At 60.6% G+C, this 23,566-nt stretch overlaps 2 protein-coding genes across 5 annotated transcripts; one reads left to right on the top strand and one right to left on the bottom strand.

Annotated features, from left to right (window-relative positions):
• Positions 1-1,200: 1,200 nt before the first annotated feature.
• On the bottom strand, positions 1,201-13,567 carry ECE1 (endothelin converting enzyme 1). Of its 3 annotated transcripts, none has more exons than XM_082328791.1 (18): positions 13,514-13,567; positions 10,222-10,308; positions 9,116-9,257; positions 8,488-8,700; positions 7,020-7,144; positions 6,511-6,723; positions 6,228-6,419; positions 5,546-5,688; positions 5,350-5,464; positions 4,936-5,046; positions 4,604-4,702; positions 4,408-4,485; positions 3,905-4,008; positions 3,587-3,697; positions 3,402-3,469; positions 3,133-3,323; positions 2,945-3,040; positions 1,201-2,658 (listed from the first exon to the last, which is right to left on the bottom strand). In XM_082328791.1, exons 1-18 carry the CDS (start codon positions 13,514-13,516, stop codon positions 2,482-2,484), a joined length of 2,268 nt encoding a protein of 755 aa, XP_082184917.1. In that variant the 5' UTR covers positions 13,517-13,567; the 3' UTR covers positions 1,201-2,481. The 3 variants fall into 3 exon arrangements, with proteins under 3 accessions (XP_082184917.1, XP_082184919.1, XP_082184918.1); XM_082328793.1 differs by lacking the exon at positions 13,514-13,567 and adding an exon at positions 10,808-10,942; XM_082328792.1 differs by lacking the exon at positions 13,514-13,567 and adding an exon at positions 10,397-10,694.
• Positions 13,568-15,263: 1,696 nt separating this feature from the next.
• On the top strand, positions 15,264-22,654 carry ALPL (alkaline phosphatase, biomineralization associated). Of its 2 annotated transcripts, XR_014230088.1 has the most exons (13): positions 15,264-15,370; positions 16,476-16,568; positions 16,648-16,767; positions 17,591-17,706; positions 18,340-18,514; positions 18,601-18,776; positions 20,051-20,194; positions 20,359-20,428; positions 21,013-21,147; positions 21,484-21,675; positions 21,753-21,872; positions 21,976-22,386; positions 22,502-22,654. XR_014230088.1 is itself a non-coding variant. In XM_082329200.1 (12 exons), the coding sequence occupies exons 2-12, from the start codon at positions 16,511-16,513 to the stop codon at positions 22,230-22,232; spliced, it is 1,563 nt and encodes a 520-aa protein (XP_082185326.1). In that variant the 5' UTR covers positions 15,264-15,370; positions 16,476-16,510; the 3' UTR covers positions 22,233-22,654. The 2 variants fall into 2 exon arrangements, 1 of the variants encoding a protein (XP_082185326.1); XM_082329200.1 differs by having other exon boundaries at positions 21,976-22,654.
• The last annotated feature ends 912 nt before the right edge of the window (positions 22,655-23,566 follow it).

A 23,566-nucleotide genomic window follows, 5' to 3' on the forward strand; every position in this document is an offset into this window, starting at 1 on the left:
CAGCTAGGAAAACACCCTTTCACCCCAGCCTTGCTCTCCCGGCTTCATTCCTCTTTGCCTTACACCCACGCCGCTCCTGTCTTTTCCTAGGAATGTAGGCATTTCGCTGCATTTTAAACACGCGGGGCCAAATCCAGGCCAAAATACCATGCCGGTAGCGTCGCTAACTCCTGCCGGCCCAGGAGCGGGGATTTCTCGGCTCCACCGCCCTCTGCGGGTTTGCACCACCATTTCCAGCTGGATCCCGGGGAAAACAACGGCCGCAGCCGGTCTCCCAGCTCTGCAGGAAACCGAGGGCCTCGCCGTGCGAGCAGAAAGCGTTTCGGTTCAATCTGGCAGAGAAAACACAGTAAAAACAGCATAGAGGGAAAATTTTACCGTCTTATTTATGCAACGCTCACATCCCTTGCACGCCAATGCCTCAGTCCTGCCCATCTCAGCAATGAAAACGCTCTGTGTTTCCCAGAGCTCACTAGCGATGGGGCAAAACTGGGGGGCTGCAGCCCAAATCCAGCCCCTGATAACGAGCTGGGGCTAAATAGCAACCGAGCACCCAGCACCTTGCTTGTTTTGTGGCCGTCAGCCCTCCCAGGTGCGGGGGTGAGGCTCAGCGGGGAGCCTGCGATCCAGGTCCTCGCGGGGTTTTTTTTTGGGCAAGCCTGGCGAAGCCACGGAGCATCCGCTGGGGAGCGAAGGTTGGCCTGCGTTACTGAGCTGGCAGCATCCAGCCGGCACGGCGGAGCTATAAATAAGGCCGTTTGGAGAGCAACCTGTGCGGGGCCTGTGCCGCTGGATCCCAGCGCAGCCCGGCTGGCCAAAAACTCACCCGGGAGGAAGGAAAAGCATCCGGGAAAGACCTCCCTGCTGGGGAGATGTGTGGGGCCGTGCCATGGAGGTGGAAAGCAAACAACCACCTGCAGCGAGAGTGAGGTTTTTGGGCACAAAAGCCTGGCTTTAGCCTCCGAGAGAGGCGGCAGACGCCAAGCACAGGCTGGGAAAAGCCTCCTCGGCTCAATTTTGTCAGCACAGGATGGCCTTATCAGTGGGGATGGGGAGAAAAATGCAGATAAAGGGATGCAAGGCTCTCCTGCTATCAGAAAAAAAAGTCATGAGCAGCTCCAGACCCAGTAAAAATTATTTATTTCAATTACAAGAAGCTCTCATGTAAGATGAAAAAATAGTTACAAAAGAAATTCCCCCCCTCCCTCCTTTTACGTATAAATATTAAAAATCCCTCTACATCTTTGCTTTCTGTCTAGAGCAAAAAGGCGCCCCACGAGACAACACGCAGCACCTGAGCTACCGTCAGTGGTTTCCTCTCAAAACCGCAAAAAGAATATTAAAAAAAAAAACCTTTAAGAAAGCCCCTCACCCCCATCCGGGCCAGACCTCGCACCGGTGCCAAACTGGCCACGGAGGGATGGAGGTTTGGGGCCAGGCCGTGATTTTGGGGCTTGCAGTTTCCCGGGCGTAGAGGCCGGGCACGGCGGCGAGCGAAGCAGCGGCAGGAACCGCCTGCGCTTGTCTGGGGAAGCTTTTGGGCCGGGAAATCACGGCTGACCTCGCGTCAGAGGGGACAGGAGGGAGAACCGGCTGCTTCATCCACACCGTCACCACCTTGGTTACATCTTTGGCACGTCAACTTTTCCCTTCACACTCCGAAATTAAAGCTAATCCCAGGAGTCGCAGCACCCCGGCAGAGCCTTTCTGCGACCCGCAGTGTCCTCCAGCCCTGTCCCCAGTTTCCCCATGGGCATTCTCCAAGGATGGTCCCTCCCAGAGAAACCCAGGATCCGGGGCCGGCTAGTTGCATCCGCAGCCCGGGCAGCCCAATCCAGCTTCCCCAGCCTGTCACCACAGGGTGCTGCACCTACAGCTGCACCGAGTAAAAAAAATTAATAAATATACTAATCTTTGACTAAAAAAAAAAAAAAAAAAAAGCTTTTAAATGCATTTTCCCTGAAATTTTCCAGTGTATTCTACAACGCATGAAAAAAATATATATATTTCCCCTCCAAAAAAATATATCTTAAAATATTTTCCATCCTCATGTGCGCATCTTTGGAGAGAGGAAGGTACGTCGGTGTATTTAGACACGCAGCCAAGCCCGCCGGCGCCGCAGCGTTCCCTTTATCACCTCTGAAGAAGCTTTTGCCGGGGCGGAGGGTCAGGCTGGAGCGCTGCGTGTGTAAATACGGGGTAGTGCCCAAGGACACGCGTGCCTCCACACGTGGCCTGGTCATGGTGGGAAAGAAAAGACCCCCAAATCGAAGTCATTTCACAAATGAGCGAGGGGATGAGGAGTTTTCACAGTGGATCGAACCTCGGACGATACCAGGGATGCAGGACACCGCTCCGGTTGAGAGCCGGGCAGTTCGTTGCACGGCGAAGTGGTTTGAGCCTCTCAAAAAAGACCGGGGAAATTCAGCCGTCGGCAGAGGACGAAGCAACCGGCAGCTGGTTCCCTCGGGCGCTCGCCCATCACCAGACTTCGCACTTCTTGGGAGGATTCATGGGAGAGCCGAGGGGGCAGCCGAAATGCTCCGCAAACTCCCGGGAGTTGGAGACTGTGCCGATGACGCGGAAACGCGAGGGGCTGTGGGGGTCGGTGATGAGTCCCTCGTGCGAGCTCTCCGGCGTGCGAACCGAACACCACACCTGCAAGGGGAGGGCAAGAGGCGCGAGCGCCAGCGTCCGCAACCATAGGGCCCCACTCGGTGCCAAATCGCACCTCCCCACTTGCGTGATAGGCACCAACACAGCTCGAGCTCCAGCTTTGTCTCGCTTTTTAACCAGCACCACCCCGATCTGGTTCTCCATCCACCACGTAGCATCTCTGGAGACCTCAGTTGTGCCGTCACACCCTCCCAACACCACCTGGGGATGCCTCCACCCCACAAAAACCTGTGCATCCATCCTCGCTGCCCACCACTAAGTGACCTACCTGGGCGAAGCCAACAAAGAAGAGCTGGTGGTTGGTGAGGCCAAGGGTTGGGAGGGTTTCCTCATCCCCATTCTTCTTCAGCCAGTTTTGATATGCCTGGAGACCAGGGACCACAGCAGGCTCAGGGGACACCACCGATCCCACCATGCCATGCTGCCCGCCACATGTCCCCAGCCCCGCAGCCCTACCCGGTAGGCGGCCTTGAGGCCCCCGTTGTCGGCGATGTTCTCCCCGAGGGTGTGCTTGCCATTGACAGCCTCGCCGTTGACAGTGTAGTTGCCATACTGCTCCACCATGCATGCTGTCTGATGCTTGAAGGCCTCCACTGAGGAGTTCTTCCACCAGGGACGCAGGTTGCCATCCTTGTCGTATTCCCGGCCTGCCAAAAACACAGCGGGTCCTTCGTCACCTCAACATCCACCCCACCAGGAGCCCCCCCTCCTGGCCCTGGCCATACCTTGGTCATCGAAGGCATGCGTCAACTCATGGCCCACCACCACGCCAATCCCACCAAAATTCAGCGACCTGCAGGAGGGTGATACTGAGATTTAGAGAGCAGCCGCTGCTCCCCACAGCCATGAAAATTTTGGGACGGGAGGAAATTTGGGAATCCTGCCCTCCCAGTTTTCCCTAGGCTCTTACTTGGGAGACGCACGGGTGTAAAAAGGGGCCTGGAGAATGCCGGCAGGGAAGACGATCTCGTTCTTGGTGGGAGAGTAGTACGCGTTGACTGTCGGAGGCGTCATGCTCCACCTGCGGGGACACGGACACGGCCAACGTGGCAGCACAAACCCATTGCTGATGTTCGCTCCGACACCACCCGCTTATCACGGTGCAAAGTCGTCAGCCCAAATTTAACTCCCCAAACCCAGCGTGATCTCGTGGACACCAAATCCCAGCGCTCCAGGTATTGTGATATTCCCTGCTGAGTGCAACGGGCAAGCGGAGCGGAGGACTTACTGGTCCCGGTTTGGCGGTTTCCGGAGCTGGTCGGCAGTGACCCTGGCCGAGAAGTTGTAAAACTGCATGACGTTCTCGAAGTAGAGATCGGACACCGCCTCATACTGCAAAAGAGCAAGGAGCGAGTGGCGCGCGGTGATCGCCTGGCCCTGCTCCTCCCTCCATGGTCACGTTCGAGCCTCCGGAGCCGGCTGAGTTACAGCTGCTCTTATTTCTCCTCCTCCCCAACATCTGTGGAGTCTCAGGAGGGCAGTGAATCGCTGTTACAGAAACCGGCTCCTCCTTTTCCTGGACAGGGATCCTGAGAGCCCCAGCCACCCCAGGACTGGGCCACAGTCCTCTCTGGGAAGTCCCCGGAGAAGGGCCAAGGACACCAGTGAGACCCTTCTGGAGAAAACCTGGGCTTCAAGGCTACCTCAAGGCCGTGGTGATGGGCACACGTCCTCCACGTGCTACTGGAGGGGGGGAATAGGAGACCCAGGGGACATATCTGACCAACTCACATCATTAAAGACTTTATCCAGCTCCTTGGGGTCCATGATGAACTTGGGGTAGCCGATCATGTTGTAGATGGCATCTGCCTGGGGGGGTGACAAGGACCAAAGTGCTTTTGGTGCCGGGGATGGAAGGACGGGCTCACCCAGCTCCACCCCCCCCACCATCACCCTCTCCTCCCCGGCGCTGCTGCCAGCACCTCACCTTCTCTTTGGCCGATTTCCTCGTCTCTTCGTCCATCCACTGCAGGGTCTCCAGGCTTTCCTTGAAGGCTGTTTTAATCTCTGCGATCATTTCCTCTGCCTAGACAAAAACAAGGTGGCGCAACGTCGGTCCGGAGAGCCGGCTTTGCACCCCGGAGAGTTCAAGGACCCTTCACGCCGGTGGGAAGGAAGAGACCGGGAGGCCGAGCCGGCATGCGGACCGGTGAAAGACCCAGTGAACGGAGATGCACGGCGGACAAAAGTTGGGCAGAGATGGCTGCCCCAGCCATCCACCATCGTGGTGGTTCACACGCTGCTCGCTTGGGGACGTACCACCTGCTTGCTGTCCTCGGCGAAGGTGGCCTTGACGAACATGGCCCCCAGGGCGAAGCCCAGGTTGTTGTCCGTGTCGCTGATGCAAAATTTCCAGCGCGGGAGGCAGGTCTGCACGGGACGAGAGGTGGTCGTCAGCAGTGGCACAGCCAAAGCCTTCCCACCCCATTGCTCTGCCAGGAGACGAGGTCCTGTCGTGGTTTAACCCCAGCCAGCAACTAAGCACCACGCAGAAAATTAACTCTCTCCCAGCCAAAACCAGCACAGATCCGCATCCATCCCCCTGCACCGGAGCTGCAACCCCAAAACCTGCCCCACATCTCTATTTTTTGGATGCAAAGCGATGGGGACTTTGCTTAAAAAGCTGTCACCATTTTAATGGCGATTTGGGGGTGTCAGGGGCTCCCTCCTCACCTTCTTCGTCCCGTACATCACTTCCATGAATTTTTCCTCGGCATCCTGGAAGCGTTGGTCGAGGAAGGGGCTGGTTTTCCGCACCAGGTTCCAGATCATGTAGTTGTTGAGGAGACTGCGGCGAGAGGCAGTGAGCGGGCAGCAGGACACGCCTGCCCGCCCTGGGCACCCCTCTGCGCGGGCTGGGGGCTCTCACCATTTATCGGTGGCCAGGATGAGGTCGGAGACCTGCTCCAGGTACTCCTTGGCGTAGACTACGACAGGCTCCGACTCGTTGAGCTCCACGGGGTAGAAGACGGTGGAGAGGAAGGGCATCCAGTCCACAGCCGGTGCCAGCTCCTGCAAAAGCCATGCCACTGCTACAGACCCAAAAACCATCGGAGGGAGGTGGCAGCCGCTTCCCGAGCTGGAAGCCACTGCATCAGCCCCCGTTTGAGGGATTCAGCCAATTTTGCAGAGACCGGTTCCCATAACAGCAGCATCCTCCAAAGGTCAGAGGGGAGTAAACAATTTCCTCCCGCAAAGGAAAAGAAAGTGGGACGGGTGTCAAAAATGTTGACACAACCCATTAGGGCCCCTCTGGGGACACAGGGAGGTGACCGGGCTGACGTCCGCAGCTGGACTGCGGGCAGCAGCGCTGGGAGGGCGTTAGTGCCATGGCGGGACAGCTGCCGGCCCCTGGGGTGGTCCAGAGGCTGGGAGGAACGGGTCAGGGTGGGATTTCCCCAAAGAGGACACAAGCCAAGCTATTGCACAAGAGCTTCCCAGGCAGCGTTGGCTGGTGTCGAGCTTCCTCAGAAGAGCTGCGTCACCTCTATCTATCCGCCCCGCTTCCCAAGCCATGGCGGAGCAGGGAGGCTCCCCAACCCCATCCCTACCTTCAGGTCTCCAGCCGTCATTTTATGGTAGATGACCTCCTCGTCCCGGTGCTTCTCCTGCGGGATGGTGATGTTGGCCAACGCCGTCTCAAAGTCCAAGATCTGCTGCATCTGCTGCCGCGTCGACTCCTCGTCGGTGCCTCCCAGGAACATCCCCAGCTGCACCATGTAGTTCAGGTACCCGGCGAGCACCTACATGGTGGGATGAGGGGGATCAGCACGGTGGGTGCCACCCACCTACATCACCTCCCCAGCAAAGCCAGGTTTCCCCCAATGACCTCACCTTCTCATTCTCTGTCTTGTTCAGGTAGTAATCCCGCGACGGCAGGCCTAAGCCTGACTGATCCACCTGGATGACATTGCTGTTGGAGTTCTTGGAGTCGGCGCTGACGTAGACGGAAAAGAAGGGCGAGGTACGGTAATGCGCCGTCACCTCCCGCAGCGTCGCGTTGAAGTTGTCCCCTGCCCAGGGACCCGTGATGTTCCAGCCGCCCAGCTGGGGACAGACAGCAACCGGCTTCCAGTTAAGGAACGACCACCTGAAGTTGCTTAAATATCCCCTCAATACCCATCCTGGGGGGAAACATCTTGCAATGGGGCTAAAAAGCCCAGGAGAGGCGAGATCTGCCTATAAATCCCTGCCTCTCTCTGCCCGCCTGCCCTGGGGGATGCTCTGCCCCGGGAAGCACCAGAAACGGGGTCTGGAGGGTGCTGGGACTGCCCATAAGTGCGCTTTTTCCCCCCCCCATTTTGCAGAGGGAAGATGGCTTTTCCACAAGGAAGAGGACGAACCTTTTGGATGAGCTCCACGAGCGGGGTGGCGCGCAGCTCCTCGATCTTGCTCTCGTTCATGCAGGCTTGGTAATAACGCTGCGCCTTGCGCTCTGCCTCGCTCGACACGTTGGCCGTGGTGTTTTCTGCAGGAGATACCCAGGTGGGCTCTCGGGGGTCCCCGGGGATGGGCACCCGTCCCCCCACAGGGGCTGCTGATGCCCGCCGGAGCCCCATTTTGGGCAAAGCCAGGCTCCAAAAAGGCATCAAGGATTGCCCCGCCGGTCCCCTCCGTGCCCCCAAGAGCGTCCCAGAGTCCCCAGCCCTTCCTGGCCTCCTGCCCCCATCTCCTCTCCCACCCGCAGCGACTGCTCCGGCTCTTTGGAGCAGAAAGATAAAGAAAGAAAAAACAAAAAGCATTTTTCCAGCAGCTCTGATGTTCCCAGCATCATCCAGCCCCCTGCGCTGCTCTTGCCCCCGTGCTGGCGCTCCCCAGCCCTATATTATTTGTTCCTGCAAGAAGGAACAATAAACTCATTTTTCTCCTCTGGCTCCCAAACCATCCTTTTATTTCCCCCTCACCCCTAAAATTCTGCTTCCCCAGAGGTTTTGGGTTTTGTTTAGGGCTTTTTTTTTGGTTTGTTTTTTTATTATTTTCCTCATGACACAGCTTGCACCTTTGGCTTCCCAGCTGCGTGGGTTTATTAACTAAAGGTCCCTCGGCTCCGAGGAATTCAAGGAAATGCCGAGCACGACCACTTGGCTGGAGGCCCGCTCCCTTCTCCCAGTAAAACCAGCACCAGATTTCTGCGGGAAGAGCCAGGGACGAAGCCATTCCCGCGCTACCCCCTTTCTCCTGAAAGACACTCTTCCCAAACCTTCTCTTTTCAGATATCAGCCCCAGCACAGTGGAAAGTGCTGATAAAGAGCCTGTTGTTTGCTCAAAGCTTGAGCAAACCGTCCCCGCTGGTCGCTCGGATAAGCCACCCTGCTTCGGTGTTTGCACATAGAGGCTGAGCCCGGGATCCTCCCTCCGCTGGAGGAGTTTTGGCCCCCAAAATGGCCAGATCAACAGCCAGCCCCCCAAAAGGTTGCTCGCAAAGGCTGGAAGCTACAGCAGGAGGAAAAAAAAAAAACCATCCTTGGGGTGCTATTGGGGTGCTATGGCCTCTGGGTGCAGTCTGGGGTGCAAATCCTGAATTTCAGAGCTGCTGGGAACAGCGCCACGGGGTCTGCGGAGCCAAGGCCGGGACCCTTCCCCTACTCGGCGCCAAAAAGCTGCAACACCACGGTCAAAAAATCCCCGGGGCATCCAGGAGAGCAAACACAGCCAGGATCTGTTTCCCAACGTCCTTGCGGCGCTGTGCGTCACAGATTGGTTTGATGGTTTAAGTCCAGCCTTCCATCCCTGCGGCCATGTTTTCAGCATCCCTCGGACCTAACGGGGCTCCTTGGCACCGCGGGGGTCCCACGGCTCCCACGTACTCACCCAGCAGATGCTTCATGATGGCCTGGTTGTGCTCCCAGAGGTTGTTGAAAGTGCCCCAGCGCGAGTGGCCGTCGGGGAGGGGGTTGGCCTTGATCCAGCCCCCACAAGCGTAGCCAAAAAAGTCCTCGCAGGGATTTACTGCCCGGTCTAGCGAGCTGAGGATGGAGCTGGTGACGGAGATGCAGGCTTCCGACAGGCACACAGCGGGTGACCCTGGGGATGGGCACAACGGGTTCAGCTCCTCCGCTGCGGAGCAATAAACCGCACCGGGGAGCATCCTGCTCCGTGCCCGAGCATCCTGCCCCAGCGCGAGGGATGTGGGCAAATATCCCATCTGCTGCCCGAGCATCCTGCCCCGTACCTGAGCATCCCACTCCAGGGCAAACGATGTGGGTGAGCATCCCGTCCCCTGCCCAAGCATCCCACCCTGGAGCGAGGGATGCAGGCAAGCATCCCACCCCACACCTGAGCATCCCACCGGCTACCCAAGAATCCCGCCCTGGGGCGAGGGATGCGGGTGAGCATCCCATCCCATCCCATCCCGCACCCAAGCACCCCGTCCCAGGGAACCCCCCAGCAACCCTCCCCTCTCAAGGGAGCAGGATCCCCGTGCGGTGCCAGGACTTACGGGCTCTGTACTGGAAGACGAGCCCCAGCAGACACGCCGCCAGCACGGCCGCCAGCACCCCCACCAGCACCATGAGCTGCTTCTCGACGCGCGTCCGCTCGGCCCAGCACCCCGGGCTGCTCCTCGAGCCACGGAAGTTCACCTGAGGGAAAAGCAGCGATGTTTCCCCACCGGCGGAAAAACCCACCGACGCATCCCCCATTTTGCTTCCTACAGCCCACGGCACAAATTTGGCCCCCGCTGAGGGATCCGGCGCGGTTCAGGCTGGGAAAGACGGCAGCTGCCTTCCAGAAACCGGCCAGGAAGGGCGGCACAATGGCAGGAAAGGGAGCGGGACGAGGGTTTCGGCAGGCTCACCTGCTACCCTGTGCCACCCCGAACCCCTCCTTGAGCACGGCTATGACCCCCCAGGTGGTCCCCGTCCCCACCGCCGGCGCTGGGACAGGGTGGGGGCCACGGCGGCGGCGGGAAGTGCCGTAACAGGATACTCCCACTCAGCCGAAAAACATCCCCAGGAAACATCCCGATGCGCCGGCGAGCGGAGATGGCCCCGCTAGGGAAAGCAAAACCACAGCGGAGCTCTGATTTTTGGGGCAGAAAACACCATTCTAGGCAAAGACCAACAGGGCCGGCAGCGGGGCCAGCACCGAGAGCATCGCTCCAGCCCCAAATCTTTCCCGGCGAGGCTGGATGCTGGCAGCCGTGGGGTTTTTTCTCGCCACCCTTGGTCCTTTTTAAGCCGCTTTCCCGCTGCTCGGGGAGGAATTAACCTAATCCCCTTTTGTGCAGGGACAAAGCTCCCACCGCCACGATAATTGCTCGCCCCAGCCACGCCAGGAAAGGGTTCGGCCAGCAAAAACCTGGGTGCTGGGGTGTTGCAAGTAGCCGAGCCAGGATTTGGCCCCGCAGGCTCCCCTGTCGCTGGCTCCGGGTGCCGGGAGCCGAGCAAAGGGCAGCGGGAGCCAATACGGCTCTGCCCATGCCGTACTTTGCCCCACGGAAAGGCTGGTCCCAGGCAGAAAACCCTCCTGCAATCCCCCCCCCCGCTGCTTGCCAGGACCTAAACCCCCCTTTTTTCCCCCCCTAACACACACATGAAGCCTTACCTGGAAGCCGTTGGGGTACCCATCGCCTTCGCCGATGGAGTCCAGGGGGTCTTCATCGTCCAACGTCGCCCGCTTGTACGTCGACATCTGCACGGGGAGATCGGCAAAGGAAGGTGCTCAGTGGCTCCGGGTTGAGGAAGAGGAGGAGGAAGGAGGGTGAGGAAGGAATACGCACCCTCTAAAGCCGCCTCCTCCTCCGGGGAGCTAAATCCCGAATGGCTCCGGGGTAGCAAAGCGCTAAACAAACGCCGGAGGAAGGTTATGGAAAGCAAGGAGAGCAGGAGCCAAAAGCTGAGCGAAGCCCGAACCCGCCTCGCTTTCCCCCGGGGCCGGGTTGTGCAACCTCCCCTTCAGCCTGGAATAAAGCCGGTTCCTCCTCCGCCAGCTCCCGGCCCCGAAACGGGAACGGGGACCCCCCTATGCCGGGGACCCCCGGAGCACCGGAGACCTAAGAAAGGCTGGTAGCGGAGAAAATAGCTTTTCACCCCAAAACTACCAGCTTGCTCGTGCTCCACCCCCCATCTGCGAAACGTGCGCACCCCAAAACACCCCATGGGTCCCTCTGAGCACCCAAAGGTGACGGCACCTTGAATTTAGGCTGCCGACGGGCTCCCTCCCCGCTCGCCGGTCCCCTGGGTGTTATTGTGTGCCGGTGCCCGGCTCTTATCTCGTCCTCCCAGCAGAAAAACAAGGGGAAACCTCGTGGGTTGGCAGCCGGTCCTTATCGTGCCGCCGCCGCTGTTTCCTTCCCCCCTGGCACGGCCCTGCCACCCAGCCAGATTGTCTCCCGCCGGGGAAAACAACCCTCTGCCCGCCGCCGAGGGGGTGAGCACCCCGAAACCCAGCCTGGCCCCCGCCACCGATGGGCCGAGCGGCACGGGTCACGTCCCTTCACCCCCGACGCAGCGCAGGGCAGGGGTTTGCACCCATCCAAATGTCCCCGTCCCGCTGCCATCGTCCCCAAAGGGACACTGAGGTGATCCGAACCCGGCACGGCCGTGCCTCAGTTTCCCCTGGCAGGAAGGTGCATGCAATGAAAGCGCCAGTTCTCGGCCCCGGCTCCGGTAACAGCCTTCCCAAACCTCCCCTTGCACAATTAATAACGAATCCCATCCTCTCCCCGGATCCCGAATCGCAGCCTGGGTTTAATTAACCACAAAACCCACCTGGGGAGGAAAAAGGGTTAAAAGAAAAAGGCAGTTTCCCTCCTCAGTTGTGCAAAAAGCTCCATTTCCAGCCCCAAATCACCCCCGGGTGCCTGCCTCCAGCCTGCAAACCGCCGAGGGAAAAAGCTTTAACTGCAAGATTTTTATCGCTGCTGAAATCCAATTTTATATTATTTTTTTCCGCACCTCCTTTCACTTCCCCCCCCTATTTTTGCACTCTGCACATGGCTGAAATTTGCAGCTCCGGGCACAAATCCCCGCTCGCACCGTGGGGGGATCCGCCAAGCCCCCATGGCTCCAAAGCACCAAATTCCTGGAGTCCCAGCTCTCAGCCAAGGCTTTCACTCTGTTTCCTGAGGAAATGAGGGGGTTTTTTTTGCCATCCCTCCCCCCCGCCTGCCTGCCCCAGCCTGAAAACAGCAGGAAAAAGGGAAAAAGAAAAAAAAAATTCCCACTTTTTTTCCTTTCGCTAAGGACGTGCTGGCTCAACCCTGTATTAGACAGCAGAGAATCCAAGCTGAGCTTGAAACCACCTCCCCCCCCCCAGACACCCCTGGGGGGCACCGGGATCAACCCCCAGCATCCTTAATTTGGGGGAAATTGGGTCTGGGAAGTATTTTTAGCACCCGTGCCCCCCCCTTTCCCCCCACGTTGGGGGCATCAGGGCAAAGCAGCACCCATGGGTGCTCCCCACCCCTTGCTGCTCCCCAGCTTGCGAAGCAGGAACACCCCCTTTTTGGGTCAAAACGGGGTGGTTTTTGTCTCTCCTCTCCCCCCCCCCCCCCCCCCCCAAGCTCTGTTGTTTGCTTAAATCACAATAAAAAGGCATTTCCCCAGCTCCGACAGGGTGGGGGGCACCCAAGGGTGCGGGAGGGGCACCCACACCTTAACCCCCCAGCCAAGGGATTTTCACCCTCTTTATAACTTACAAAAGTCTTCGCAGGGCCTTAAATTGCTTGTTTTCCCCCCAAATCACCCCCTTCGCCTTAACAAACAATAAACCCCGCGTGCTTCGAGCCCGCAGGCCCCGAGGAGGGTCCCGGGTGGGCACCCACCACCCCGCTCCCCCGCCACCCTCCTGGGGAGCCCCTCACCCCGGCATCGGGGCGCCCCGAGCCGCCGCCGGCTGCTTTCAATTCCCGCCCGGGCGCCATTTCGGAGCAACCACGGCCGCTATCGTGGGCGATGGCGTTTCTTTCGCTTCCCCCCGACCCATCCATATCCCCCCACCCCCGGTTTCACCCTCAGCACCCCCAAACCTCCGCTTGGCCAAGCGGCACCCACCCAGGGCCCCCCCCAGCACCCATGGGTGCCCCCTGCACCTCCACAGCCTGGAGTCAGCCCCCAAGGGAGCTCAGGCTTTTAATTAGGATGCTGGGGGGGGGGGGGGGGGTAATTAGCAGCGCCTGGTGGTAATTAGGGGCCCTGGTGGTAATTAGGGGTGCTGGGAAGGGTTTGGGTGGGCACCCAGTTTTGCAGGGAGCCCTGGCTGCAGGTAAATAAAAAAAAAAGCTTAAAAAGGAGCAAAAAAGGGTTAAAGTTTACAAAAATAAGGGGGGGGGGGGAGAGCCCAGTTTGGGGTTGTTTGCAAACAGCCCCCCCCCCCCCCCCAAAGTGGGTGCTGTTGGGTGGGGGGCACCCCTGCACCCCTCTGCTTGCAGAGGGAAGCCCGGTGCAAATCCCCCCAAAGGGTCAAGGGCTGGGTGCTGGGGGGGGATTTAGGGGGGCCACCCACTTTGGGGTCCCCCCCCCACCCTGGGGACCTGCTGGCTGCAAAGCAAACCCGGCTGGGGGGGGATGCGGGGGGGCGGGGGGCACCCAGGGGTGCAAGGAGGGGTCCCTTGCCTGGGGGTCCCTTGGGGGTGCAATGGGGGATCCGGTGGGGGTGCAGGGGGGGTCCCTGGGGGCGCACAGGGGTCCCTTGGGGGTGAAAAGGGGGATCCCATGGGGGTGCAATGGGGGTCCCTTGGGGGTGCCTGGGGGTCCCATGGGGGTGCAACGGGGGGATCCCATGAGGTTGCAACGGGCATCCCACGGGAGACGCGGCGCCCCACGCCCCGGTCTGGCCAAGCGACCCCGACCCCACCACCTCCGGATTTGGGGTGTCGGGTGGGCCCCCCACTCACCATGGCTGCCACCCCGCTCCCGCCGGCCTCGGCCCCCGCTGGGGCGAGCGCCCGCCTGAGCCCCGGCACAGCTCGTTACGCCGCTGCGGCCTACGGAGGGTGACGAAGGGTGACGAGCAAAGGATGTACCTGGGATGGGAAAACCAATGGGGCCGACGGGAGGGACGGGCTTCCTCGCTCGCCTCCTTTAACTCTTTCGGGGGGTCCCAAACCCCGTTTTGGGGGTCCCCATGTCCCCCCCAGCTGCTGAAAGCATCCCCCCGATAAATCGCGGCGGCTCGCTCGCTGGCAAAGGGATGCAGCGTTTCTCCTCGGAGCGTGCAAGCGTGCAATCCTGCAAGCGTGTGATTGTGCAAGCGTGCAGGTTGCAAGCGTGCAAGCAGACAATGGTACAAGCGCCCAATTCTGCAAGCACGTGGTTGTGCAAGCACGTGGTCGTGCACGCATGCAAGCATGCAACCGTGCAAGCACGTGCTAGTGCGAGCAAGCGGTTTTGCAAACAGCCAAGCACGCAGTTGTGCAAGGGGGCACACGTGCAATTTTGCAAGCGTGCGCACGGGAGACAGTGCAAGCATGCAAGCGCACGCTTGTGTGCAAGCTCGCAAGCCTCCGATTGTATGCAAGCATACAAGCACACGATCGTGCGAGTGTGCACACCCAGTTGTGCAAGCCTGTAATTTTGCAAGCATGCAATTGTGCAAACTTATAAGCGTGCAAGTGTGCAAGCGTGCTCCTCGGGCCGCAGCCTTGCCCCCCCCCGTGTGTTTAGCAGCCCCTCGAAGGGTTCTGGGGTTCGAGCCTGGCCGGGTTTGTGCACGCGGCCTCGCGGCGAGGAGTTCCCCAGATTGCGGCTTTCCGTGTGCCGGGCTAACGAACTTTTTAATTAGCTTGCCATCACCGGCAGGCACCCCCACTACGTTGCACGTGGGGTGACAGGGACGGGGAGGGGGACACACAGGGTGCCACCGCCTCGGTCCCCCGCGCCACGCCGGCGGGCTGAGCACTGCCGCGCTCATCTCACGCATGGGGCTGCAAACCCGGGCTGGGAAAGCGCTGGGGGGGGCGGGGGGGGATGCAAAGGGCCGGGGGGGGGGGGGGGCGGCCGGGGGGTGCCGGAGGGATCTGGGGGCCTGCAGGAGCCGTGCCCATCCCCGGGGCGTCGGGGCGGCGTCGGGGCGCCCTTGGTGGCACCCCGAAGCTTTCGGGGTGCGGATTTTTGGGCTGAGACCGCCACCTTCTGGGAAGCCGCCCGCGGCTCCACGGGCCGCGGAGCTCCGCGGTTCCCCCCGATGGGGAAACTGAGGCAGGGGAGGGCATCACCCCCCGCCCTTGCGACGGAGCCGTGTTTATTGTAGGACCTACAGTAAAGCCGGTTCAGGCAGGGCCCACTCGTGGGCTGCAGCAGGAGCCCGGGTGGGGAAACTGAGGCGGGGGGGGACCCCCCGCTTCTCCATCGCCCCCCCCCCCCAACCCCACGCTCACGTCGCTGGCGCCTTTTGGGGTGAAAATAATGCAAAATCCGGCAAAACGCACATCTACCCCCCCCGGGGGTGCACCCCACTTCCCCCCTGCGTGGGGAGGGGTGCTCAGCACCCACAGCCAGGCTCGGGTGCACCCCAGTCCTCCCAGTCCTCCCAGTCCAACCCGGCAGAGGGCACCAGTAAGCCCAGTTTGTTGCCTTTCCCCCCCCCCCCCCCCGCCCCGTGCTGGCGGCGGGGGGAGGGTGGAGGAAGGGGAGGAGGAGGAGGAGGAGGCGAAGGCCGGGTGCGGGGGGATTTAAGGGCTCGCTGCCCCCCCGGCCCGGCCTCCTCCCGCCGCCCAGGAGGGACGTGGGTGTCGGGACCCAAGTTTGTGCGGGTACGTGGGTGCCCCCCCCCCGCGGTAAGGCCCCCCCGGGGCCGCCGCTGCCACCCCCGGGGAGCGGGGGGGTCCCCGGGAGCGGGGGGTGCGGTGGGGACACGGGGGTGCGGTGGGGACACGGGGGTGCAAGAGGGACACAAGCGTGCGATGGGGACGCAGGTGAGCGATGGGGACACGGGTGGGCACGGGGACACGGGGGTGCGATGGGGACACAAGTGTGCAACAGGGACACGGGTGTGCAACAGGGACCTGGGCGTGTGACAGGGACCTGGGCGTGCGATGGGGACCTGGGCAGGTGATGGGGACACGGGTGTGCAACAGGGACACCACGGGCGTGCGATGGGGACACGGGTGGGTCACAGGGAAGTGGGCGTGTGGTGGGGACACAAGTGTGCAACGGGGACACAGATGTGCAATGGGGACATGGGTGTGCGATGGGGACGTGGGCTTGTGGTGGGGACACAGATGTGCGATGGGGACATGGGCATGCGATGGGGACACGGGCGTGCAACGGGGACAGATGTGCAACAGGGGTGTGGGCACGCGATGGGGACACGGGTGTCTGATGGGGACACGGGTGTGCGATGGAGATGCAGCCACGCAACGGGGACATGGGCACGAGATGGGGACACATGATGGGGACACGGGCACAGGGTAGGGACACAGCCATGGGATGGGGACACACATGTGATGGGACCCGGGTGTGCAGCGGGGACAGGGACACGTGATGGGGACAGGGACAGGCTATAGGGACACGGCCATGCAATGGGGACCCCGACGTGCAATGGGGACCCAGCCATGATGGGGACATGGCCGTGCAATGGGGACAGGGACACGCGACGGGGACCCAGCCACGTGACGGGGACCCTGCTGTGCCACGTGCACGAGGGCCGTGCCACCGTCCCCCAGCCCCGGGTTGGTGCCAGTGAGGTGACGCCCGCGGGACCAGTGCGGGGCGGGGGAGCTGGCCACGTCCCCAGGGGGTCACATCGGTGACCACGCGGGGAAGGGACATTTCGCTCCCGTCCTCGCGTGGCTGAGCCCCGGGCCGAAGGTCCCAGTGGGGAAACTGAGGCACGAAGCGGGTGCCCCCCCCCCGCAGCTCTCTCCTCTCCAGCACCCTCTCAGTGCCGCAGGATGAAGGCTCTCCTCTTCATCCTCCTCGCCCCGCTCTGCTCCGCATCGCTGGTCCCCGGTAGGTGAGGTTTGGGGAGGGGCTGCACCCCAAAAAAGGGTGCTGTTGGGTGCTATGGAGCCCGGTTTCCCCCCCGCAGAGAGGGAGAAGGACCCCGAGTACTGGCGGGGGCAGGCGCAGGAGACCCTGCGGGCCGCCCTGCGGCTCCAGCGCCTCAACCAGAACGTGGCCAAGAACCTCATCCTCTTCCTGGGCGACGGTGAGAGGGGCACCCGCCCGGGGCGGGGGAGCGGGGGCCGCCGTAAAGCGGGTGCTGTGGTAAACTGGGCGTGCAAATAAAATGGGGTGTCACGATAAGGCGGGTGCTGCGATAAAGTGGGTTTGCAATAAGTTGGGTGCTGGGATAAACTGGGTTTGCGGTAAACTGGGTGCTGCAATGAATTGGATTGGCAAAAAACTGGGTGCTGGGATAAACTGGGTTTGCAAAACACTGGGTGCTGCGATGAATTGGATTTGCAAAACACTGGGTGCTGCGATAAATTGGGTTTGCAATAAATCGGGTGCTGCGATAAATTGGGTTTGCAATAAGTTGGGCGCTGGGATAAACTGGGTTTGGGATAAACTGCGTGCTGCGATGAACTGGATTTGCAAAAAATTGGGTGCTGCAATGAATTGGGTGCTGTGATAAACTGGGTTTGCAATAAACTGGGTTCTGGGATAAATTGGGTGCTGCGATAAACTGGGCTTGCGATAAATGGGGTGCTGCGAAAATTCGGTTTGCAGTAAGATGGGTGCTGGGATAAACTGGGTTTGCAATGAACTGGGTGCTGCGATGAATCCATTTGCAATAAAGTGGGTGCTGCGATAAAGTGGGTTTGCAATAGATTGGGTTCGTGATAAACTGGGTGCTGGGATAAACCGGGTGCTGCAACAAACTCAGTTTGCAATAAACCGGCTGCTGGGATAAACTGGGTTTGCAACACATTGGGCGCTGGGATAAATGGAGCGCCCACCAGCGTTGCGCGGCACCCGTGCGGCGAGCTGGCCCGTCCTCGGCGGCGAGCTGACGGGTGGCCTGGCAGGCATGGGCGTCTCCACCGTCACGGCCGCCCGCATCCTCAAAGGGCAGCTGCAGAACCGCAAGGGCGAGGAGAGCCTGCTGGAGATGGACAAGTTCCCCTACGTCGCCCTGGCCAAGGTGAGCCCCCCGGGACGCCGCCGGGCGCCGCGACACCCACCGCGAGGTCACGGGCGGGCGGCCGGCATCGACCGGGAACCGAAATTAGGTCAGGGGCGGGCGAAGGGAGCTGGCTGCGGTGCCCGCTCGCCGTGCCAGGGTCCGGCCCGTGGGAACGGGGAGGGGGGGCGGGATGAGGCCGCCCGGCCGTGGGAAGCCGCGGGACCCCCCCTGCTTCTCCCGGGGTCATTTTGCTGAACAAAAGGCTTTTTTTTTTTTTTTTATTATTAAATTGGAAATCCCGGCTGCTCCCCGCTGCCTCCCGAGCGAGGGATGCTTGCGGCAGCGGCTGCTCTCTCCCTGCCTAAAAATGGGCTGGAAAAAGGCTAAAAGCATCAAAATGCAGCGAGGGGGTGATGTGCACCCACGTCATGGGGGCAAGGGGCAAAATGGGGGGGCAAAAGAGGGGGTGCACAGGCGGGATGGGGGTCTGGTGCAGCCAAACAGCACGGGGAGGGGAGCTCCAGGGTGAGGACGATGGTGGTGATGATGATGGTGGTGGTGGTGACGATGATGACAATGACGGTGACGATAGCAGTGGCAACAGCGATGACGATGAGGATGGCGGTGATTTATTTATCTGCCCCCCCCCAGACCTACAACACCAACGCGCAGGTGCCCGACAGCGCGGGCACGGCCACCGCCTACCTCTGCGGCGTCAAAGCCAACGAGGGGACGGTGGGCGTCAGCGCCGGCGTCACCCGCGACCGCTGCAACACCACCAAGGGCCAGGAGGTGACCTCCATCCTCCGCTGGGCCAAGGATGGAGGTGAGGGGCTGGTGGGTGCCGGGCTGGGGGTAAAGCAGTGGCTTTTGGGGGTGTTCCCACCATTGCCCCCTGAATTCGTGGTGCAGGCAAGGCGGTGGGCATCGTCACCACCACGCGGGTGACCCACGCGACGCCCAGCGCCGCCTACGCCCACTCCGCCAACCGCGACTGGTACTCGGATGGAGAGATGCCCCCGGATGCGCTGGAGGGCGGCTGCAAGGACATCGCCCGGCAGCTGGTGGAGAACATCCCCGACATCGAGGTAGGGATGGGGACGGGGCCACCGGGGACATGGGCTGGAGCCACCCAGGGACGGGAACAGGGCCACCCAGGGATGAGGACGGGGCCACGGGTAGAGGTGGGACCAGGAGCACCCATGGGTGCAGGGCTGGGACCCCCAGCAGATGTGGGACCAGGACCACCCATGGGTGCAGGGCTGGGACCCCCAGCAGATATGGGACCAGGACCACCCATGGGTGCAGGGCTGGGACCCCCAGCAGATATGGGACCAGGACCACCCATGGGTGCAGGGCTGGGACCCCCAGCAGATGTGGGACCAGGACCACCCATGGGTGCAGGGCTGGGACCCCCAGCAGATATGGGACCAGGACCACCCATGGGTGCACAGCCAGAACCCCCAGCAGATGTGGGACCAGGACCACCCATGGGTGGGCTACCAGGACTGTCGGGTGGCTGTGGGACCAGGACCCCCACCAGACGTAGGGCTGGGACCACGAGCACGTACAGGAGCAGCCCCCCAAAGCCCGCTGAGCCCCCTCCTCCCGCATACCTCCCATACCCAAACCCCTCCGTTTTCCCCCCGATTCTGCCCCTCGCTGCGGATTTACGCAGAAATTCAGCCCTGTAAATAAATACTCTTCTGTCCTTCAAAATAGCCCCAAAGCAAAACATTTCAGCCTGTTATTTAGCTCTTTAATAGCCTCTTCTTCTGTTTTTTTTCCCTTTAATATAATTTTAACTCTGTCCCAGGCTGGAAATAATTATATAGCGGGGAAAAGACATTTTTTTTTCCCTTTTTTTCGCTTAATAATTTTGGCGGCGGTGTTATGCAGCTTTATAATTCACCTCTCTGCGCAGAGAAAGGGGGGGAATAAAAAAAAAGAAAAAAATCTCTGCCTGGTTATAAATAACGGAGGGCAAATAAATCAGGCTCCAAAGCAAACAGCGAGAGCTGCGGGATGGGGCTCCGTCCCGACGGGTTCACACGGGGACCCCGATGTGGAGCATCCCTCCCACAGACGCGAAAAAAAAAATGAAGAAAAAGGCCAGATTTGCTGCTGGAAATGGTTATTTTTGTCCTGGGTTTGAATTCATAGGATGAGATTCAGGGTTATTTCGAGCGAGGTGAAATTCCTCGGGTGTTTTCGCCTGCATTTTTGCGCAACGCCAGGGTTTTCCTGGACATCCCGCTCCGCCTCGTCGGGGTTTTCCCCCCCGTTAAACCCAAACTGGGGGGAAAAAATTAAAAACTAATGAAAAATCATTTTTAAAATGCATTTTCCCCCCCTTTCGCAGGTGATCTTGGGTGGCGGGCGGAAATATATGTTCCCCAAAAACGCCAGCGACGTGGAGTATCCCCATGAGGACAAGCATCGGGGGACCCGCCTGGACCGCAGGGACCTCGTCCAGGCGTGGCACGACGCCAAGCCCCCCGGCAAGGTGACAAGGACTTTTTTTGGGGGGGACACACACACATCACCCCACAGTCACCTTACAAAGCCATTCCCGGGGTGGGGTGGGGGGGAATATTTTGGGGAGCGGGGTATAAAGCAGCCCTGGGGGTGGCAGAGGCGATGGGGAGGTGACAACCTGCCTGTCCCCAGGTCGCCAAGTACGTGTGGCACCGGCGGGACCTGCTGGCGCTCAACCTCAGCCGCGTCGACTTCCTCCTGGGTGAGTCCCGGCACCCAAGGGTGCCCTGGCCTCAACCGGGTGCTTTGGGGGACCCCTGGCCCGTGTCCCGGGGTGCTGGGGCAGCTGGAGTGGCCAGTTACCCCCCGGGGATGCTGGTACCCGCCCCCCAGGGATGCTGGTACCCCCCAGGGATGCTGGTACCCTGAAGGGATGGTGGTGTCCCCCCAAGGGATGCTGCTACCCCAAAGGGATGCTGGTACCTCCAAGGGCACCCCCAAGGGATGCTGATACCCCCCCCCAGGGATGCTGCGACTCCTCTGGGGATGCTGGTACCCCCAAGGGAGGCTGCCACTCCCCCCCAGGGATATAATTTTCACCCCCTGGGGATGCAATTTTGTTTGGCTGCAATTCGCCAGCCCAGCTGGGCTGCAGGATTCGGCCGGGCCGGAGGAAGGAAGGGCTGGGAGCATCCCCGCGGCTCCTATCTAATCGCCCTGGATCCGGTGGCGGGTGAAACGCTTGAACCAGCACAAGAAGCAGGCGGCGGGGCTGGACTGGGCCCCTCTGGTTTGTTGGGGTTTTTGGTGGGGGAAGGACGTCCCCAGCAGTGTCACTGTCCCCAGGCCTCTTCGAGCCGGGTGACATGGTGTACGAGCTGGACAGGAATAACGAGACGGATCCGTCCCTCACCGAGATGGTGGCTGTGGCCATCAGGATGCTCCAGAAAAATCCCCGGGGGTTTTTCCTCCTGGTTGAAGGTGGGGGAGAAAAGGGGGAGGGGTATGGGGGGTGCAAAGGAGGAGAGAGGAGGGTGATGGGGGATGCAAAAAGGGGGGTAAGGGGGGTCATGGGGGATAAGGGGGGGATAAAGAGGGGGATGAGGGGATAAAGGGGGGCTGCAAAGGGCGAAAGAGTTGGGGGATGCAAAAAGGGGGAGATAAAGGGGGGGATGGGGGATGCACGGGGGGAGAAGGGCGATTGGGGTGCAAGGGGGGGTGATGGGGATGCATGGGGAGAAGCAAAGCGGGGTGGGGGGGAACGGAGGGTGCTGGGGGGCGGCGGAGGGCGATGCCGAGCGGTGCCGGGGACCGCAGGGGGCCGGATCGACCACGGGCACCACGAGGGGAAGGCGAAGCAGGCGCTGCACGAGGCGGTGGAGCTGGACCGGGCCATCGGGCTGGCCACTCGCCTCACCTCGCCCCAGGACACCCTCAGCGTCGTCACCGCCGACCACTCGCACGTCTTCACCTTCGGCGGCTACACCCCTCGCGGGAACCCCATTTTCGGTGAGTCCCGGCCATGCCATGGGGGGGGACACACCTTGGGGACGTCCCCGTCCTGCTGACGGCGTCACCACCGCCAGGTCTGGCCCCGATGCAGAGCGACGTGGACCGCAAACCCTTCACCTCCATCCTCTACGGCAACGGCCCCGGCTATAAAATCGTGGCAGGCGAGCGAGAAAACGTCTCCGCCGTGGATTTTGGTGAGGACATTTTGGGGCAAAACCCCATGAAATTATTATTGCACGGTTAAAATCAGTGCTTTTTACAAAATTATTCTTATTTTTGGCTTTTTTTTTGCCCCAGCGCACGCCAACTACCAGGCGCAATCGGCCGTGCCGCTGCGCCAGGAGACCCACGGCGGCGAGGACGTGGCCGTTTTCGCCCGCGGCCCCATGGCCCACCTCCTCCACGGGGTCCACGAGCAAAATTACATCCCCCACGCCATGGCTTACGCCGCCTGCATCGGCTCCAACCGAGCCCACTGCAACGCCGCCGGCCGCCCTGCTGCCGCCGCCTCCGTCCTCCTGCCCCTCCTCGCCCTCCTCTTCCTCCTCTGCTAAAGCGCCTCTTGCAAACCACGGAGGGGGATTTATTTTTAATTCCTCCCCCCCTCTTTTTTTTTTGGATAGCAGCGCCCGGGAAAGAGGGAGAAAAAAAGAAAGACTCAGCGGAGCAAAAGCAGCCACCGGCGGTTTCGTGCTGGGAGCTGCCTCTGTAAATACACGGTTCCTTCCCCTGTAATTTGCATCGTTGCCTGCCCCATCCCGAACCCGCTGCGGGATTTGGGATGGGAGCCGGAGCCTCGGCGGATAAAACCCCCTTCTTTCAGCAAAACGCGATGGGGCTGGGTCCCAAAATGCCTCCCGGGCCCCTTGGCTGAGGACTGACCCGGGCACCCAACTCATCACGTGTGTGGGTACCCTGAAACCACACGAAGACGGGGAAAAAAAAATTAACTCACCGGGTTAATTTGTCCCTAAAACCTGGTCTTTTGCCTCCTGGGTGATTTATTTTGCTTTAAAATCCTTCGGTTCAGGGCAATTTGCTGCCTGGGGGGGGGCGTGGGGTGGTTGCAGGGCTCAGCATTGCAGGGAGGGGGGATTTAAGGGTGGCACCCGCCGGGGCACGGCGCCTTCGTTAGGGTTTGGTAATTAGGGAGGGTAATTAGGGTGTGAGGTAATTAGGGGAGGGGCTTTTGCAGCTTGCGGAGGGGGGGGGATTGAGGCCTGCGGTAGCACCGGCGAGGGGCCCTGGGTGTGCAAAAGGTGCTCTGAGCATGCAAATGCCACCGTGCACATGCAAATGCTGCCTGGGCTGAGCACAAGGTGCCTTGCATGTGCAAATGTCACCGTGCGTGTGCAAACAGTGCCTTGCACGTGCAAATGTCACCGTGCGTGTGCAAAAGTGACTGTGCATGTGCAAACAGTGCCTTGCACGTGCAAATGTCACCATGCGTGTGCAAAAGTGACCGTGCATATGCAAACAGTGCCTCGCATGTGCAAATACCACCGTGCACGTGCAAACACGGCCCTGACTCAGCAAATGCCACCGTGCACGTGCAAATATCACTGTGCACGTGCAAGTCACCGTGCACGTGCATACGGTACCTTGCACGTGCAAAATGCCCACCGTGCACGTGCAAACACTGCCCTGTCTCTGCAAATTCTGTGCACGAGCAGCCCCCTGACACCCCCCCCCCCCGCTGCAGCGTGCATTTGCAACACCCGAGCAACCCCTGAGCACCCCCAAAATCCCACCGGGCCCCTCCGATCCTGCCCCCCCCCCCCTTTTATTTATTTACCAGCTTTATAAATAAATCTCTGCTCCGGTTTCTTATTAACCAGCAAACTTTGGAGCGGGCGAAGGCGGTGACCCGAGCGGCGCCAGATTTAGG

This window comes from Platalea leucorodia, assembly GCF_965183815.1.
Source record: "Platalea leucorodia genome assembly, chromosome: 17".
In the NCBI taxonomy this organism is placed as follows: domain Eukaryota; kingdom Metazoa; phylum Chordata; class Aves; order Pelecaniformes; family Threskiornithidae; genus Platalea; species Platalea leucorodia.

What these genes read in the sequence shown, in the direction of transcription:
- ALPL (XM_082329200.1), top strand. Translation starts at nt 16,511, where the DNA reads ATGAAGGCTCTCCTCTTCATCCTCCTCGCCCCGCTCTGCTCCGCATCG. An exon ending in AGAACATCCCCGACATCGAG is followed by an intron (nt 18,777 to 20,050) that starts GTAGGGATGGGG and finishes CCCCTTTCGCAG; the next exon opens with GTGATCTTGGGTGGCGGGCG. An exon ending in TCGCGGGAACCCCATTTTCG is followed by an intron (nt 21,676 to 21,752) that starts GTGAGTCCCGGC and finishes CACCACCGCCAG; the next exon opens with GTCTGGCCCCGATGCAGAGC.
- ECE1 (XM_082328791.1), bottom strand. An exon ending in CGTCTTCCAGTACAGAGCCC is followed by an intron (nt 8,701 to 9,115) that starts GTAAGTCCTGGC and finishes GCCCATCCCCAG; the next exon opens with GGTCACCCGCTGTGTGCCTG. An exon ending in TGACGGCTGGAGACCTGAAG is followed by an intron (nt 5,689 to 6,227) that starts GTAGGGATGGGG and finishes TGGCTTTTGCAG; the next exon opens with GAGCTGGCACCGGCTGTGGA.